The sequence below is a fragment of the Calliphora vicina genome, chromosome 1, assembly GCF_958450345.1.
Source record: "Calliphora vicina chromosome 1, idCalVici1.1, whole genome shotgun sequence".
Taxonomy (NCBI): Eukaryota; Metazoa; Arthropoda; class Insecta; order Diptera; family Calliphoridae; genus Calliphora; species Calliphora vicina.
The window spans coordinates 101,339,232-101,360,592 of record NC_088780.1 but is presented as its reverse complement, the minus strand read 5'-3'; the positions used below and the strand labels follow the sequence as shown (position 1 = coordinate 101,360,592).

At 31.7% G+C, this 21,361-nt stretch overlaps 1 protein-coding gene across 2 annotated transcripts in view; it reads right to left on the bottom strand.

The window, feature by feature from the left end:
* The window catches only part of Cad99C (cadherin-99C), a 287,105-nt gene that overhangs the window by 28,805 nt on the left and 236,939 nt on the right, over positions 1-21,361 (bottom strand). For both annotated transcript variants that reach the window (XM_065515250.1, XM_065515249.1), the window contains 2 exons: positions 18,846-19,025; positions 13,140-13,205 (listed from right to left, as the gene is read on the bottom strand). In XM_065515250.1, the coding sequence (XP_065371322.1) occupies positions 13,140-13,205; positions 18,846-19,025 (246 nt within the window). The remainder of the gene's footprint in view (positions 1-13,139; positions 13,206-18,845; positions 19,026-21,361) is intronic.

Here is a 21,361-nt window from a genome sequence, read left to right as displayed (position 1 = left end):
GTGTAATATTTCAGTTTGCGCCCTATCGTGTTTTGAACAGAATGGCGGATGGACATATCTAGATCCTTTCAGAATCTTATGAGGACCCAGAATATATAAAAAATGTGGGTCTGAAAAATTAATATACACCCATCCATCAACATTTGTGTAACATATGTCACTTTTACCTTTCAGGATATATAGGAAATATATGAGTCCTTGAGCCAATTTTTTAAAATTTCTCATTTTATGACAATGTGCTTGTCTCGATTCGTGAAGTGCCCCGATTCGCCAATTTTAAAACGCTAACCTCTCCTAACGTAGCATATATATATGACCCTAATATCCGACTAATGGGCGTATATACAGATAAATTCTCCATTGGAGACAAGATATCACTGGATTTGACATTATTGAAAGCTCCTTTTATATCCAAGAATACTCCTTGTTCTATAGCGGGTCTTCCATAGAGCACACTAGTGAATCTATGTATGTATTTCACAGATCTGTCCTTAGTGTAGGAGTGTTTTGACTTTAATATGAGCACAGGAGGCAAAGTCTTGGAATATATCTAAAGTAAGGTATGAGAACAATTTGCGTACAACGTTTAATTCTCATTTAATTGTGTACCCGGCTACTATACATAACTATTACATTTTATTCTGCATTTTAAATTCTAAATTCCCATAATTGATTTATCATATCAGAAAAATGCACACATTACTACATAAAAAAAATCCAGTAAATTTTATCATTTCAATTGAAATTCTTTGCAAATAAAAAAAAAATATGTTTTGAAAATTGAGCTTAAATATTTATATAGATCGGCAATGTGTATCATATTAAACATGTCGATTCTTATCGCTTATCATTTACAATATTGTATTTTATTTTAATTTTCAGGTTTTTTTTATGATTTGTCTTAAAACTGTGGCACCATAACCAAGTGGCTACGAGTATCATTAAAAATAGCCCTATACAGTATAAAGCACCATATTAAGACAATGTTGTTGTGATGGAAGCAAGGACGGACTGATGGACGGGCGTATAAATAAATAAATAGACAGACATACAGCCAGATAGTTAGATGCTTTGTATTTTTGCTATTTTTTTTATTTTTAATTTTTTTGCAAAACCATTTAGTTGAGTAACCATGTTAGTAGCCACTGGTGATCCGGTTTGAAATACTTTTTGGATAATAACGCAATTGGTAACGCTAATCAACAGCTTATGGTTTTAGATACAAAACAATTTGATTTTTGTATTTTGTGTTTATTTTTTTTTACTTATTTAAGTTTCTGTTGCCTCAAGATTATTTTAAGACATTAAAATTAAACAATAACAACAAAAAAGTGTTCAAATGGAACCTTAACCATAAGTTTTAAACATAAAAAATAAGAAATAATCTGTATTTGCAACCACACCAAATCAAAATGAACAGAATTTGAAAGAATTAAATAGGGAAATTTAAGAATTTGAGGAGAAATATAGTTATTATTACATAATAATGACATAGCATTAGCATATTTTGTACTGCATACCATTTGCATTACTTAGAAGTAGTTTAGTAATGGCTAGCTTTTGGTATGTACTTCATTATAGCATTTCTAAAGTACGAAAACAACCCCACTATTTGTTTCTATTGACACAACTTTTGTAATGTAACTATGTAGTTATTTCAGTGATTACAAAGTAATGACTTTTTTCAGCGCCTATTTGTAAGTGGTCGTGGCATTTTAACCCATTACTTGGTAATTAAATAATTGCTAATATTTCGAATTTTAAATGTTGCTGTTTACAATTTAAATTTTCTTTATTTAAGAATACATTATTTTAATTCTGTTTAAACCTACCACACTTTGTGATATTTTTTTTCAAATCTAACTTATTTCAAAGTTGTTAATTTGGTTTTACTGTATTTGTTGTTGTATTGTAACACAGCACGTTTGATCTAGATTCTAGACAAATTGATCCAAAACAACAAAAATAGTAAGAAATAGACAAAAATTCAATTCAAAGCATCGATAGCTGTTGGTTGGTTGGCGTTCGCTCGCTTGCTCGATCGTTCGACATGTAGAAAAGTTGTTGGCAATTTAAATTGACTGCGTGCGGTTTTTGTTGTGTCTAAATAGTTGTTGCTGTTTAAATGTTTTATTTTTGTTTCTGTTATTGTATCTTGTGTCTGCTCAAAACAACAAAAAAAAACTTTAAAGATTTACATTATTATAAAGAGCCTGGCTTGTTTGGCTGTTTGTTTGGTTGCATGAATTTCTTGGCTTAAATGAATTTTTTTAAATGAAATTAGAAAAATGCCAATTGTAGTCTTTGCCATAATACATTATAATTAGCTACAATTTATATACCAAAAACGCAAAATTTATAGCAAACCATTACGAATTCTTAATTTTATAAATTATGGTCATTGATTTTTATGTTTTACTCGAGTCTCAAAACCAAAACATAAAATCTATCAATGAATGAATGACTGAGACTGACTGAAGAAACGTTTAAAGAGATTTGGTGGAGCTGCCAGAAAAACATGTTTAAACAATTATTGTGTTTTAACGAAACTTGAAAATATTGTCACGTTCACCTGACACAGTGTTACATTTGATTTGAATGTTGTACTAGTTTCAAACTAGGAGATGATTCATGTAGAGTATTGGTGGTTTAGACCATAAAATGGCCATGTAATGCTGTTTGATATGTTTATACATGAAGAAACAGCTTATTGAAAGTTTAAATTTAATTACAATGTCTTAAAAACTTAAGGTTTTTCTCTAACAATATGAAGTATTATGAATCATTAAAAATATAGATGGATTTTTATTGGTTTGAATTAATTTTGCTGTTTCAGGAGTGGCCTTTTATAAAATAGTAAATAATTTTAAAATTACTACCCTGGAAAAATTGTGTTAGTTCCACAACTAATTCTAAAACACAGGGAAGTTGTGTAATTCGATTTGAAAGAAAGCAATTTTGAAATACAATTTATAAATTACTAGTGCTTCGCTACCCCTATCGTTGTAAAATAAAATATGTGAAAGGATTTCTTGATACCAACTACGTACAATGGTACCAAAATAACACATGCAAAGTATTGAGAATCACTCTATTATAGAACTCACGTAAAGTTGTGAGAATTTCATTATAATAGTTCCCCAGATGATGATTTTGAATAAAACTTCAAATGTTAACAAAATGCAATTTCATTAGCGACATCTACTTTATAAAAGTAAAAAAAGTGTAGACTGAATTACTAATATGTACTAGTGAGTCTCTGGTTCCAATGTCTACATATGTTCCCAAAAGAAGTACCTAGTCAATAGTACTATCGTCAATAGTAGACTTCCAATAACACGCACATGTTAAATCTATAGTAAATAGCAATGGCTGGGGTATAATAAGTCACTAGTACTGGTGACTGTGTCAATAGTAAGTCAGTACAGTTTCACTATTGATATTTCCTGCAGGAAAGAAATTAATTCTATGTAAAGTTTAGATATTTTACAATAATATTTCTCCATATTTTCGAAATTAACTATTTACTTTGTATGGATAGTGCCACGCCCACTAAACCAATCTCGACCATTTTCTGTCAAACTATGTAAAATGACAAGAAAGCTATTTGGACTAACTTTAAAGAAGCTCGCCAAAAAAGTTTTCAAGATTTTTAGAAATAACTATTGACTTTGTCTGGGTGTGAATCATCACCCCTGTTACGATCCCTCCCATCTTCATGCACTGCTATGAAATCGATTCATATAAAGTATCACAGCTATAGTTCTCCTGATATTCGAGAATAACTATATACTTTGTATGATAGGTGCCACGCCCACTAATTCAATCCCGCCTATTTTCATCTAAACACCGTATAGTGATAAGAAATTATTGGGAAATGTTTAGGTTTCGTTTTGAAAAATTATTGCAATATATATTTTTTCAAAGTTTTGGTCATTGTTAGCTTTGATATTTTACCATGTTTCTGGCAACATGTGGATTCTGAGCCAAAAGAACTGCTAATATTTTGAGGTCAACAACGAATCACTTGTTCTGAAGAGAAACGTATCCAAAAGAGAGAACGTTCTGCATAGATCGAAACAAATAGTAGTCGGACTTGGCAAGGTCTGGACTATAAGGCGAGTGAAGCAAAACCTCAAAACCACTTCTTTCAAAATAGTTTTTAACAGGTATTGTAATATGTGGCCGAGCATTTTCATGGTGAAATATTACGGTTTCATGTCGTATATTGTGGGACTTTTTCGGTCAATTCTCGCTTCAAATGAATGAGTTACGTTCGGTACAGGTTCCCTGTGATGGGATTCGGCTGGTTGGCCTAATTCACATACGATCTCTAACACTTTAGGTTATCGTAATGGATGGATCCATTATTCATCGCATATAATGATGATTCAGTGCGAAAATGATTTTATTTTTTCAAACATCATTTCAGACATGCAAAATCGTCTATCAGTTCTCTCAATTTCAATTTGAATGGTACCCAATTTGCCTGCCTTAGAATGAATCCTGATGCTCGCAAACGTTTTAAAATTGCTGCTTAAGTAGCTCCAAATAATTTAGCAAGCTCTTGTAGAGTATTACAAATATCTTCATCCAATTCTTGGTCTTCAAAGTTACTTGGCTGGCCAGTCAAACTGAACCGCACAAACCATCTCTTGCATGTTGAAACCGATGGAACACATCGCTTTGGTGAGCAATTGGTGTACTGCAACGGCAACATTTTTTTAATTAAAGAAGTAAAGCAAAACTTTGTTGGCATTAAATTCGACATTTTCGAAGCAAAAAAAATTGTTGTTTTCACTATAATGTTCAATAAGTAAGTGACAAAAACCACTTTCAAATATACGCCATCTGTTGTGAATCCCTCTTTTTTAAGTTATACACCTAATAATTCGTATAAAGTTTAAATACCTTTACGATTATATTTCATCAGATATTCGAAATTAACAATTTACGGGAGGTGACACGCCCACTAATATAATAACGCTCATTTTTAGCCACACAAAGCTTGGAGATTTTCATAATTATAATTTTTTTTTGCTTGGACCAGCTGTCAGGGGATGACCTCTACTCATGCAGCGCAAGTTGGAACTTGGAAATTAGGTTATGGGAAGGAGGATAGAGGGAGTAGTGTATGTGGACATTTGATTTGATATGCAGCTTTCACAATTTTAGTTTACCAGATATTTACTTTGCCGGGATGTGCCACGCCCACTAAAAAACTTAAAAATAAAAAGTAGCATATTGTTCCTTTCAGATATAGAGGAACATATTGTGAAAATTTCAAGAGGATCGATCCAGTAGTTCAACTTTCTATAAGGTACAAACTAATATAGACAGATAAAAGATGGAGATATAATAGTTATGACAATCTTTGCTCTTACAAAAAACCTGTAAGATCCAATAAACTTTAGCTGAAAATAGTTGTTATTCTTATGTTGTCAAATATCTGAATCTAAACTTTTGCAAATTTGAAAGAGTCAACATCTTTCATTAATAATTTTCTCTATTTAATACCACTTTTATAAATACCACTACTGTCATTAAAACAAAAGAAAAAAAAACTGAAACGAGTGACAATTATGGCAATTTTAAAACTGCATGTCACACTTAAGGCCATCATTAGAATTAAATTTTCTATAAATCTAAAACCAAACACAGAGAGAGAGAGGAGCTAGAAACTGTTAAATCACGACAAAAATTGAGTGTTTAAATTTAAAGCCAGCCAGTTTGCAAGACAGAAAAAGATGACACCAAACTCAAACTTTAACCCACAAAGAAACAACAGCCACCAACCACTTCATAAAAAAGACCCAAACTACGCCATTTAGTTGGCACCTGAACTTTAAGTTTTCGATTTTTTTTTTTGTATTTTTTTTGTGCTTCTACACCAGAGTTTGTGACTGACTATCAATAGTGTTTAATGACACCATAATGAGCACTAGCAGCAGCACAAAACTATTTCCAGTTAAAGTTTTTAGTGAATGGTTTTGGTTTTGCTATAGAGCTGGCATTAAATATAGTGATGGTGATGGTGGTGGTGGTAAATACTTTTAAGTTTAAGGCTTAAAGCATGACACGATTTCAGACATGAGTTTATAAAAAGATTAAATGAATAATAGTTGATGTTGTTTATTTTTTCAGTTACTATTTTGACAATAATTGGCATTATTAAGGTGGTGTATGTAGGAAAAAACACAGAAAAAATGTTTTAACATACAAACACATAAGTAGTATTTACTCAATGTTACACTATTAGTCTAACTCGTGTTTTAAATTGTATGTATGTATTTAGATATTTGCCAGGGTATAGCTGTGTAATTACTGCACATAAATAAATACTCGTAGTATGTATATAAACATGATGTATTGATTGAAAAGTTTAATTGAATTTGGCGCATACATTTTCATGCTTTACACCGCAATGTTGGTGGGAAAATATTTGTGTTTTTATTAGAACGGGTTTTTGTGTTATAGTTATCTGGTGTATTTTCGGCAACATTGTATTTAATTGATTAGCTCACATATGTCACTCATTGAAGACATCACTAAACGTAGCAATATTCCGGTGAATGAAAGTTGTTACCTGATACTTTACGTTTTTTTTTTTTTACAATGATATTTCCTTTTTATTTGCAATTGTTTTCCCAAGTCTATCTTAAAATGTTTGATTTGGCCGTTTTTATAGAAATGTCTTTTGGTTTTATTTTTTTTGTTTTCTTTCATTTCTCCAAATGTGTGGATTTTCTTGTCACGTCTGTTTTGAGTGTCACGTAAAATTCTATTCAGGTGTCAATGCTGGCTTAAAAGAAGATATTCTACTGTGCTATTTTTGGCTTAAATGTCAACTGTATATTTTATTGCCTCTGCAAAAGAGTCAACCAGATGTTGGTTTGTTTGTATGTTGTTTTGTTTTGACTCTTTTGGCATCAAATCTTAAGAGGTTAGAATAAGTTATAAAGAATAGAGTTGAGTAGAGAAATCTATATGGCAAAATATTTGACAGTTTATTTTCTTATGTAAGAATTATGGCTTAGAAATGGCAGCATGGGTTGTAGTATTATTTTTGGTATTAAAATACTCGAAAATGGAGAAAAATCTGTTATTGAGTTATCATATTTAATAACGCCTTTATTAAAGACAATTTTTCATGATTTAGCTGATTTTCAATTGCGAAAATACAGAAAAGTATTTGAAAATAATAAAAAAAATAGTCAAGAATCGCAAGTACCCAGAAAAAAACTTGATAATGACTTGCAGTTATTTAACATCTTTTTTTTCAATGAAGTAGTTTAGTAATGCTTGACATATATTTTCGAAATTCATAAAAAAATTGATTACATTCTCGTTATTTTTTTAATCTCTTACCCCCATTAACATAGAGCCTGGTTATGCCTTATTTTTCCCATCAGAACATAAAACTCATTTTATGTAAATTGGCACCTAAAGCTTGACGCTGGTCAGATCATTACAATTTGTAAAGACCCTTGCATTGCAATTGAATAAATTGTCAGTATAATAAAATCAAGAGGGATTTTAATTTATTATTGTTTGATTTCTATTATCAAATTGTTTTGTTTTTTTTTTAAACAAATAAATTACTACAAACATCATATCAGATAGACTCAATAAAGTAAGATACTGAAAAAAGTAGAAAAAGCGAAAAGAGTTTTATTTTTTGACGGAAAAAAAAACTCCTCAAATCAGTTTTATTTTATGACGGCTATTTAAAATTGCAATTACAATTTGTAAAGCCCCTTGCATTGCAATTGAATAAATTGTCTTATAATAAAATCAAAAGGGATTTTAATTTGTTATTGTTTGATTTCTATTTTAAAATTTTTGTGTTTTTTTAAACAAATAAATTACTATAAACATTATATCAGATAGACTCAATAAAGTAAGATACTGAAAAAGTAGAAAAAAACGAAGAGTTTTATTTTATGACGGGAAAAATAAAACTCCTCAAATGACTTTTATTTTATGACGGAAAATATGAAACTCCTCAAATGAGTTTTATTTTTTGACGGGAAAAATAACACTCCTCGAATGTGTTTTTTTATGACGGCTATTTAAAATTGCAATTACAATTTGTAAAGCCCCTTGCATTACAATTGAATAAATTGTCAGTATAATAAAATCAAGAGGGATTTTAATTTGTTATTGTTTGATTTCTATTTTCAAATTTTTGTGTTTTTTTTTAAACATATAAATTACTACAAACATTATATCAGATAGACTAAATAAAGTAAGATACTGAACAAAAGTAGAAAATAAATGAAAAGACGCGAAAAATAAAAGTCCTCAAATGAATTTTTTTTATGACGGAAAATATAAAACTCCTCAAATGAGTTTTTTCTGACGGAAAAAATAAAACTCCTCAAATGAGTTTTTTTTTAAACTCTTTTTTTAAGTGTTTCATGCGAACTTTTATCTTTAAGTTGAAAAATAACTTTTAACTGTGGAGTTGAGATAATTTTTTTAATACCACCATAGATTCCTAAAGAGCACAACAAATTAATACGAATCTATTGGTATATAACAGTGTATGTAGGTGTCTCTGTTGACTCTAACATAGAGAGTTTTTGATTTAAAATTTTCTGGATAACCGTTATTTACAGTCCCTGATAAGAAGTGAAGAGTTATTATATCAGAATTTTAACTCATTATTTTGTAATGTAAGTTTTACTATTATAACTATTACAAAACAATATTTTTTAAATACATTTTCTGGTTCCAAAAAAAGGAACAAAAACCTAATACATAATAAGAACAGGCGGTTTAATTTGCATAGTAATAGAACACCCTAGAGTTGACAACATTCGACAGCTACCGTTTGTGGCAACTCCAAATGCAGCCAACAGTAAATGTATGTTTACCCAAAAGGTTATGTGCTAGGTAAGCTTTTTATTTTTTGAAATAAATGTTCTATTCAAAACTACAAAACATATTCAGTATACAATTTCCCACTTTCTTCTACAAACACAATAAATCCTTTAAACGCAACATGCACCCAAAGAGGGGACAGAACTTAAAAAAAGCTCTTGGCATAACGCATTGAATATAAAATGACATGAATGAGAGAAGAGGAGAAAAAAAAGAAGAACTTGACCATAAAGGAAAATATTATTTTAAAACAAATAAAATTTATTACTTTTGTCGCTTTATGCGAAAGCAGGCATAAAACTGGACAAAAAAAAAACTAAACATTAAGTTTTTAAACAACAATGACAACAAGAGCAAAAAGTAGAAAAAAATATTGTAATAATAAAAATAGATGCCTAGGAATTGGTAAAAACAACAACAGCAAAAGACAGATATTTATGTATTTATTTGTATAGTAAAGGAACCAGCAGTCCTTGTAACTAGTTTAAGGAATATGTTCGATTTCAAAAAGCTGGTGAAAGCCACCTTCCGTTTCCCAACAAACTTTTGGCAACAGCTTTTACTTGGTGAATATTGAAGCTGCGCTCGACATGATTCACACTCTGCATAATTATTTACTAGTAAAATCGGTTTTGTTGCTAAAAGGTGATGCGAAGAGGGACAATCGGCATTATCAGTAAAACTAACAAATGCTGCTTGTAAAACTGCAGGGTAGTAGCAGCAACAAAGATGAAAATATATTATCAACAACAATTTGTTGCTTTAAACTAAAATATATCGCTTCAGTCATGATAGTGGCGATGTGTCCCTCATACAAAGGTCCAGTTTGTTGGCCGACTCCGTTTTCTATATTTTTTAAACATTTAATGTTACTTTTCATACCCCAGGTAATCTAGCATGTAGTTAATTGTGACATTAGTGGCAGTTAACTAATCTAGAGTTTATAGTTAACTTTGAACAAGTTAGAGATCTAGAGATATTCGTCTGTTGTGAATCTGATACACCCTTAAATTTTACACTTTTAAATTTTGGTAACAGATTTCTAGAGGTAACGGTAGTCAATCTGATGGGCTATTTTTTTTCGGCAATTTTTTTAGCTAACATTTTGTTGTGGCAATCAAAAAATTGGCAATTCAAATTGTTACCCAATTCGATTTAAGTAATTTGGGAACAGTCTCCAGAACTTTAGGGTAACTTTAAGTTGCTGCAATTGTTGATGTAGCAAACCAACAAAAAGCTATTTTTTTGTATTTTTAATATTTGGCAGTTAAAGTAATAAAACAGCTCAAAGACATTTTGATCTATGCTGCCTATATTTTTTTTGCTATGAATGTTGCAGCCAACAGTGTGTTAAAACAGCTTAAATATTTGATACACTTTGGCAAATTACAGGGTCTCAGGTTTATCAAGGCCTTAAGCTTTTTTATTGCAGGTTTTGGTGCAACGATAAAGCGGTTTCAGCTTGGAATACTTTCACTAAAACAAAAATTCATTACAGAGTTTTTTTTTTGTATAATGTGAGAAAAAAAGCTTTGATCGTATTTAGTAGAGCTGGATTTATTTAATTTAAAATAGTATGGTTTTCAAGAGAAAGCTTTATTCATTTAATTTTTCAGTAAGTACTTGCAAAGAGAGAGAAAAGTAAATATTTATTAAAATTTTCTCTTAAATGCTATAAAATAGGAATAAGTAAATGAACACTTTCCCAGTAAATGCGTAATTTTTGATTCGCTTTTATTTTTATAAATTTTGGTTAAATAAGAAATGAAGTTTCCAAAATGTGACTTAAAACTGCGGGACTTGCAATAGATTATTTGGTTTCACTTGTTTTGGACATACTCCAGAAATGCGGTTTTTATTTAGGGCACATATCTGTCATTTATTCTCATTTAGTTATTGAACATTATAGTATGAACCACAAAGATTTTTTTGCTTCGAAAATGTCGAATTTTGTGCCAACAAAGCGTCATATGCGGGAAGTTTTGATTTACTTCTTTAATTTGAAAAAAAAGTGCCGCTAAAAGACACCGATTGCTTACCAAATTATATGGTGCTCCATCCGTTTCAACGTGCGAGAGGTGGTTTGTCCAGTTCAGAAGTGATGATTTTAACGGAAGACAAAGATCGCCCAGGCAAGCCAAAAAGGTTTGAAGACCAAAAATTGGAGGCATTACTCCATGAAGGTTGTTGTCAAACTCAACATGAGCTTGCAAAATTATTGGGAGTTACTCAAACGTTTGCGAGCATCAGTCTTCATCCAAAAGCAGGGAAATTGGGTATGAATTGAAGTGGTTAGACTTTGAAAGACGATTTTGCATGTCCGAAATGATGCTTGAACGCTCTATAAAAGAAAATCATTTTGGCATCGAATCATTAATTAAGCTGAAATATAGATTCATTACAATAACCCGAAGTGTAAGAGATGGTATGTGAAGCCCGGCCAACCAGCCGAATCGAAATCAAAGTCAAACATCCATGGAGCTAAGGTAATTCTCTGTATTTGGTGGAAGCAAGAGTCCTATCTATTGCATCGTTCGACTACTATTTATTACGATCGACGCAGAACGCTTTCTCTGTGATAAGCTGCACTTCAGAACAGACTATACGAAATTGGCTTGATTCGTTTTTGGCCTCAGAACAGCCTCAAAAGATGCTTAATTTTCAAGTAGAAAAAATTATTACGCTCTTGTTTAAAATTTGTCTGGCAAGTTTTTTGAGTAAATGGACGAATTAGTAATTTTTTTAGTTATTGAAATCACTAAATTGATACAAAACTTTTACTAGGCAGCATAGTTTTATTTGTTAGCAAGTGAAAAAATTCATTGGCTCGCTTTTACAAGTTAAAATTTCAAAAGTGATAAAGTTTTCAGGTATTAGGTTGTTTGAATTTGTACTTGCATGTAAAAATGCCAAATTAATTTCTTTACATTTTCCAAAAAAAAAGAAGAAATATTTACTTTGATGTTATTTTTTTTGCTAAGGGCCTTCATAACTTATAGTCCCACACTGTTCACATGTCTCTGAAATACACACATGTGTCGAAAAATGTCCATATTTAGGATTGGTTTTGTGTAAACCAAAAAAAACTTGACTTCTGAAGGCGCTTAAGCATATGTACCACCAATTGTGGATGCTGTATTTTGTAGTTTGATTGCAAGTGAATTGTTTGTGGCCACAATGAAGAACCCAATACTAAAAAAATAACAAATAAGAGAGCTATATTCGGCAGAGCCTAATTTTATATACCCTTCAACAAAGTACTTTAAGATAAAGATTGAAAATATTTCAAAAAATGTTTGGAACTTTGTAGGTCCGAATTACTATGGCGTTATATACGTCTTTGAAATATCTATTATTGGATATCGATATTGTCTATATTAATAATTTAGTAATCCTGATAGAGATACAAAATATGACAAAAACCGAGGTAGTCGTGGTTGTTTACTTATATCTCAGCCATTTGTAGGCCGATTTTTTTGATTTTAAATAGCAACCGAACCGGGACTATAAAGGATATATTGATGCATGTAAGATATTTGGGGGCTACGTAAAGTTGATTTCAACATACAGACGGTCAGATGGACATGGCTATATCGAATTCGATCTAGTGTATATAAACTTTATGGGATCGCAAATGAAAAATGTAGAAATTACAAACGGAATGAAAAACTTATGTTTACCTTTGCCACTCATGGTGAAGGGTATAAAACACACATAGAATTTTGTGTGTTAAAAGAAAAAAAAGAACAAATGTTAAATAAACCCAGAGATTTATGCTTCTGCGTTGCTTTATGGCAAATTAATCCAGGAAGTGAATTTGTAAAAGCCCAACAGAAAAAGAGCAGAGCAGAAAAAATTAAAAGAAATCCAATGTAAACCAAAACGCAAAGAATGGAAAAACAAATGCACAATGATTATTTAAGGCTGCTACCACGTTACTGGCATTGAATTGACTTGATTTGATGGCAAAAAAGATACTTGAACTAAAAGCAAAACAATTGAGTTTCTTTAACTAGCTACAGTGTCTATAAAAATGTTGGATATTTCATATTGTTTTGTTACATTCTTTAAAAATATGTATTATTTTGTTAGTGACTGTTAAATTGTCTATAAGTTTTCTTTATAGTGGGTTCAAAATAAGACATTTTTCTTAAGAAATAGTTTTCCTGCTTTAAACAACAATTGTTTGTTGATTTGAAAGTTTATTTTCTATATGTACATATGTATTATATATGATCATGACTTTGACTTACCGATGCGACAATTGTCAAATAGTAACGTTGTATTTTCTCGTAATCCAATGTTTTAGCAACAGTAACCTGTGAAAAAATTGAAAGGAAACAAAAAAATAATAAAAAAAAACACATAAAGTTAAAAGGAAGAAATTCAACAAATATAAAAGAAAAGATATATGGCTTTTAACAAACAAATACACATTGCAACAAGAAGAAAATGATCAAAAAACAATCATGATGATATCTTTAACTTATGGTATGGTTTTGGCATTGACTGGCTCTGCGGTATAACAGGAGCTGCTGTGAGTCTTAGCATTTTTTTTCTAGCTGTTTGTGTAACCGTCGTTGTTGCAGCAATGAACACTTCAATCATCAATCATTTAAGGAATTTATTGTCAAAAGCGTCAAAACATAAACCACACAATTTGATTGATGTATTAGCTTATCAAATATAGAAAAATCTTTTGAAAATGAAATGAACAAAAAATAAATAAAAATCATTTCAAATACATAGAGCTTACAGCTGAATTGTCAGAGTGTCGCCTGTGTCAATAGCTTGATCAGCAGGAGTTTGGGTCTCTTTTTTTTGGGTTGAAAAAATCCACCAACGCAAAGTTTTGAGTGGGTTTTTTTTTAGATTATGTGTTAACAAAATATTTATAAATTATTTTGTTATGTATTAAATAAGAATTCATTAGCGGTATTATACTTTGTTATATTGTTATGCAATCTTTAAAATTATACAAAATCTTTGGAAGATGTCAAAAAAATTTGATAATGAAAGAATGGTTTTTAGGTCATATAAAAAGTGAGCACGAAAAATGGGGCCTTCGTTAAAGTTTATAGCCATAGAAAAATACCAGGGACCTTAAATAACGGTTATTCAAAAAATTTAAACTCATGGTGTAGTGGTTAAAGTGGCACAGCGGAATGGTGTAGTGGTTAAAGTGCTTGCCTACAAGACCAAGCACCCCAGGTTCGATCCCTGGCAGAGGACGAAAAATTTGAATCATGGTTTTCGAGTTTTTAAAATTAACAATCCATCCAAGAAGCCCCATGACCACTCCTTCACCTGGAAAAGAGGATAACATTATGGAAAAGGTCAGGAATCAAAAATCAGCAAGGTTCTCCACCACTACAAATAATAAACAGAGGGCGTTGTTTCTGGGCAACGACAGACGGCAGCACCATTATCCTAGACCAGCTACAGCAGACCAATCATCTACTTAGCTGGAACAACAACCGATTAACGAAACTGACACAAGGCAATAATAACAATCGATTGAATCCTTATGGCAACATCATACATGTATCCGAGGACCCGCTACAGCAGATCAATCATCTACTTAGCTGGAACAACAACCGTTTAAACAGATACAAACAATAACAATGGATCTAATGGCAACATCGTACATGGAGACGCACGATACTCCAATGATTAGGATAGTGCAATCTACATGGGAAATATGCGGAAAAAAAAGAAAAACAACTGCAACAATTCGTATAAGATGGAGATGTTTTGTGGAAGCCAAATGCCCCCAAGTCGGGTAATGGGGTAAAAAAAACTCTAACAGTTTCATCCGAACTTTTATTTTCACGTTAAAAAATAACTGTTTAGGTGGATTTTTATAACCGTTATGGTCTCTGAGAAATACACATAGAACGGAAACTAGAAAAAAACTCAAACTAAAAAATTACTCAAAATAATCATACATTCGAGTGTTAATTTGGTTTTCACATAGTATATTTAACTAATACATTCTCACCACTTAGGTTTTTGACAACTGAGTTAGGTCTATGACAGCAGAGTTTTCGATCTATGTTTATAACTTCGTTTACACACAAGTTTAATGTGCTGTTTTTCTATAGCGAACGAGTACTTTGAGTGGAAATTTAACATGTGTTTTGTTATTGTAACAAACACAAAATACACGTAAAATTTCCACTCAAAACACTCGTTCGCTATAGAAACACAGCACATTAGTTTTTAGAGAATTGAGAATTGGTGAAAAGTAAAAAAAAGTACTTTAAAAATCTTAAATGAATACTGGCCATTTTTGAAAGTTACTAGGCGAGCAAGACTGTGTCCGAATATATTTTTTTTGAGTTGATAAATATTAAAGGATTTTGTAAGCATCTGTAGAAATCTTTGTCTGATATTCCAGGGCCGCCTTATAGATCGGACATGTAAGCGAAGTATATTGTTGGGAAATCTCTAACACAACACAATTATGGTCACAACAATGACCTCAAAGTTTATTCTAAAGAATTGATTCATTTAGTAGTAAAGGGTCTTTCAACAGGGACGCTACAAAAATAGACCGATAGGGACAGCAAACGACGCCATATTTTTTGCCGCTCTTTTGATATTTCTATTCAGTAAGGTTTGCTATTTCATGATGGAAAGATATACAAGCCAACAACGGGTCGAAATTATTCAAAATTTACTTCGGAAATTTACTACCGTTAAGAGCGGATTTTCATCGAAAAATCATCTTCAACGATGAGGCTAATTTCTGGCTGAATGGCTTCGTCAATAAGTAAAATATGCGTTATTGGTCAGACAGCAATCCACACGTACTCCATGAGTCATCATTGCATCCCGAAAAAACTACAGTTTGGTGCGGTTTATGGGCCGATGGCGGATGATATGGACTTGGAGGACATGTTGTTCCAACAGGACGGCACCACAAGCCACACAGCGAATGTCACAATCAATTTATTGGAAAGCAAGTTCGGAGAACGTGTTATCTCATAATTGGCCGCCTCGGTCGTGCGAATTGACGCCGTTAGACTATATCCTGTGAGGCTACGTCAAGTCTATGGTCTATGCCAACAAGCCAGCGACGATTGATGAATATCGAAAGTGAAATTGCAGCAGTATCGGCCGATTTATGCTTGAAAACTGTCGAAAATAGGGTTCAGCATCTGGACTTCTGCAAGCATGTCCGTGGTGGCCATGCAAAAGAAGTCGAGTTCCATACATAATGACATCGAACGTACTTTCACAGAAATAAGGAATTTCATTGATATCCAAAACCGTTTTTGTTTTATTTAAAAAAACGTTTGTAGCGCTCTTATTGAAAAACCCTTTAAATATAACAAAAGACAAACCAAAATGTGTGGTAAAAGACGTTGGATGACAAATCCAAATGTTGTGGCTACAAAATTTTAAAAGGGGTAACAAAAGTATGGTTGCTTTAACAGAAATTCTTCTTTGTCAACTGACTTTCTGTTGATAGAACTGAAAAATTCTATGTGTGCCACCGAATCATTCGATTGACAACAAATTCGGTTGCTATCACGAATCTGTTTTCTGTGTGTATGTTAGTCGAGGCCAAACCAGCTAGTTTCTTGTGGACTTTCCAGACCCAGGCTTGTACCAAGGCTGAATAAGCCGATCGTCTTGGGAGATCAAAGGACAGTTATCAGTAAGGTCTGAACGGTGGCGAAAATTAATGCTGATGAAAGATAGACAAATGTCAGTGGAGTCAGAAGGCAGTTATCAGGATACTGGAAGATGTCTGCTCGATGGCGAAAATATATGTTGTATTAAAACGAAATGTCATAGTGTCCTGACGTCAAACTTAGCCCTTCATTTATGAATAATGTAATCCTTATCTTCCGACGTACAATTAAAGGATAGTTAAAACTGAGACCAATTGGCGACAAAATCAATTCTACTGAAAATTATGCAAAAGGTATAGAAAATGGCTCTTCATACTACAACCTCGGATGCGATAGATGTACTCCTAAATCAACTGTAACTGGGCTACGTTGTATTATGCAATAGAGTGGTAATAGCTGTGGCCACTTTAAGATCATTTATCCCATAGTGATGCACGAAGATCTTGCTAATTCCGCTGCCCCGCGTTTGTAGGAGAAAGTCGAAAAAACTTATGGATTCCACTGGATTTGGAATGCCTCATTTCCTATGCACACTCAACGCTATATTTATGAATAATACAATCCATAAACTCCGATGTACAATTAAAGTTTTATTGATCGCAGTCGCAACGACTAATGATACTAAAATGGCCAATGATACTGAAAATGGCCTCGACATGTATCCACAGCGCTATTCATACTACAACTTCGGATCCGATAAATGTACTCTTGAATGAACTATTAATGGACTTCGTTGCATTTCGCATTGGAGTGGAAAACCTATAGCCATTTTATGATCATTTCTACTGTAGGAAATTAGAAGGTAGAAGAAGGAGCACTAATATTATTTCAGATGGCTTCATATCCACATTTCGTATGGACAAACAAAACGCTTCGCAGTTTGTGTTTTTTTTTTAAGTGTTGATCTCAAGGGATATAAGAACGATCGAGAATATCTGTATTTTTTTTAGAAGAGAGGTTTTTAAGATATGGAATGCCCCATTTGCTTAAGACTATTTGGTCAATCAGGAATTATTACTATATAGTAAGGCAACTGTGGTCGCACTTAATTTTCCGCTGTTCCGGGTTTGTAAGGACGAATTTCAGTCTTCGATTAATTCATTACCCCGATAGACTAGACGATAGTGTTAAACTTATCTTAAAAACTTATTACGCTAATAGTTCATTAAATTAATGTTTAAAACTCTAAACATTCAAATGGAACTAGCCTGTAATTATCACCAATTTTTAAAACACAATTTAATGGTTAAGCTCAAGGTTATTTTAAAAATTCTTTGCAAAATTCGTTTAACTATTTTTAAAGCCAATTAAATAACACTATAATTGAAAAAGTGTGAGAGAACTTTTATTCCACTGTTTAATGATCTATAACAATTCGATCTCTTAATTTCCAATTGAATGATGGAGCAACAATTTTAAGAGCAAAAGACAAAGAAACTATTTATGGCCAAATGGAATGTTGTTAACACTTTATTACTTTCAAGCTAATAATTTTCAGTTGTATTCTTAACCATAAAGATTTCATTTAATAGATTACCGGGTGTTAATAATGAAATGTAGTTTAAGATCTTCTTTTTTTTTCTTGAGGCCTTATCTGACAGATGTTAATGTGCTGAAGAACAGAACGCTGTGGTTCTTTTTTATTTCCACATTCAATCAATTTAATTGAAATTGATTGATTTGTTTTTCTATATATTTTTTTTTTGTAAAAGAAGCTGCTGCCATTAAGTAACGCATCACAACTATTTTACTCTAGTATTCATTCCCAGAGATACACATAGTTTTAAGTGATGGCAGCTACTTAACAATTTTTCAATATTACTACTAGCAACAACAAATGTTGGGTGATCTATTTTTATGGCAAATTGATTTTGATTAATTTTCATCTTGCATACAATTCAAAGACAATCAGCTTTTTGTCTTTAGCCTTTGCTACCTTTTCCACATTGATTTGCCCAGTTAAAAGACATTTGTAACAGGTTTAACAGCCTACCACTACCATTTCTCAATATTTTGTCCCTTTTTTCAGCAGCATCATTCTAAACAATATTTATTTGTAGACTACAAAAGGAGACAAATAAAAATAGTAGGCAAAGCTAACAGCCAATCATCTGTTTAAAGGCATAAGAACTTGAACATAAAACTTAAATATGATGTTGTGTACATCATCATCATCATCTTTATCATCACCAGCTACTACCTCTAGCTCATCACCATCATCATCATGATTATTGACTGTATCTGAAAATCTCTTCTTATGGAGCTTTTCATGTGTATTTCATATATGTTTGTTTAGTTTATTTGTCTACTACTCACCTGGCCTTGATGGGGAAATGATATGGCAAACGTGCCATAACCATCAGCAATTGTCATCTTTTCATCTTCTGTGGTATTTGTAGAACCCTCCACAATAAAATACTCTACCAGGCCATTAACACCGGCATCCTTATCCAGGGCCTGAATATTGCGAAATATTGTTGTACCCACTGGTGTGCTCTGGAATGAATAGAAACGATGTAAAAACAGAGTTATAAAACAGAAATAAATAAAAAGAGAAAAAAAAACTTGAAATAAAATACATAATATTAAATCAAGTGTATAATGAAAAAAATACATACAACACGTAGACATAAAATGTAAAAGTAAATTACTAAAGTCAACATATAATAATGGTCACAAAATGCTGCAATGCTCAACGTAATAATAGCATCATAGAAAACTACTTTTTGCCAATAGATACAGTTTTAAGAAACTATGATAAAGACTTGAGAAATAAGCTACGGACTTTATCAACAATATCTCGGAATAACCTGATGAAGTTTTCAACCGTTAATACTCAATGACTTTCTTCACATATTTGATCAGCAGTTCAAAATCAAAGCTAAGGGAATTATATCTCGCATCTTTTTATCCTTGCGTCACGACTCAAATCAGTAGCATTCACGATATAAAGAAGATTAAATAAATAATGATCTCTTGGTTAAAGTTATGTTGATTCTGTTATAAGATATGCTTTTGTAAATTTTAGTTATGCAAATCGGAGAAAGTGGTCAATAAATGGCTGAGATACAAGATATAAGATATAAGATATAAGATATAAGATATAAGATATAAGATATAAGATATAAGATATAAGATATAAGATATAAGATATAAGATATAAGATATAAGATATAAGATATAAGATATAAGATATAAGATATAAGATATAAGATATAAGATATAAGATATAAGATATAAGATATAAGATATAAGATATAAGATATAAGATATAAGATATAAGATATAAGATATAAGATATAAGATATAAGATATAAGATATAAGATATAAGATATAAGATATAAGATATAAGATATAAGATATAAGATATAAGATATAAGATATAAGATATAAGATATAAGATATAAGATATAAGATATAAGATATAAGATATAAGATATAAGATATAAGATATAAGATATAAGATATAAGATATAAGATATAAGATATAAGATATAAGATATAAGATATAAGATATAAGATATAAGATATAAGATATAAGATATAAGATATAAGATATAAGATATAAGATATAAGATATAAGATATAAGATATAAGATATAAGATATAAGATATAAGATGCAGTTGTTAAAATCTATCTTCTAGGTTAAGATCGCCTGCGAGGAACTAAGGTCACGATATATCTCAGTAGCGTTTGATTTTTAGGTTATGGGCGGCTACATGGCGGCTACATGGGAACTTTTGTGTACATCCGAGACAGCGGATATGGTCTCTCAAAAAATTCTATGTGTACAACCGAATCATTCGATTGGCAACAAATGCGGTTGCTATCACGAATCTGTTTTCTCTGTGTACGTACTTTTTAGAAGACACACAAACCTTGCGTTATTTTGAAATTTTTAACTTACAGTTTCTAAATCACTGTGTTTTAGTACGAAAGATTGAGCAGCATTCTAATCTGAAGCTTGACCTAACTGAATATGGAAACATCAAAGAATGGAAGGTCATTACGGGGCGGAAATCAGATTATGTGTTACCGACATCGAATTTTGGTTATCTATCAGCCAAATATCAGCATTCAGCTGCGAAAATTATACAGCCTAAACCACTTTAAACCCCACCATGTCGCTAAGTTAAATTTGGTCCTGGCAAAATTTTAGACAATAAAAAAACACAGACTTTTATTGCGCGATTTTGTGGCGTGAAGCTACATTCAACTATCTTTTGATGCGACAACAAACATGATCGATGAATAGGTACTCAAAGAGTTGGCATACCCAATTACCAGTTGTAGAATATCAAGAATGCTTTGACCAATACTATTTTGGCTCTTACTAGGGACTCGATGAAACTTATTTTTATACTACTTAACTGGGTATTATATAATAGGAAGTAGGACGGAACAAATAAAGGACCAAAATTGGGCTTAAAAGGAACATAATCGAAAACTTTAAATATATAAGAAGGGTACAAAAGATTCGCCACAACCGCTCGTAACACTCTTACTATTTTTTTCACCACATTTCATTTACTTGCAACACATGCTTTAAATGGTATAAAATCATCAAGCATGTTTGTGTAATAGAGTGCAAAAAAATGATAAATAAATAACGAAACTTTAACAACAATAAGGACAACAGCAACAAACAACAACAATAGCAAAAAAAAAATAGGTTTAGTTTAAACATTCTATGTACAGCATTTACCATAAATTAATTTGTTGCTAAAGTTAGATGATGCTTGCAGCATACAAAACTGAATGAGTGCAACAAACAAAAAGAACAGCAAGAACGCAGAAAAAGTCGTAAATAAAAAGGCTGTTACAGAAAAG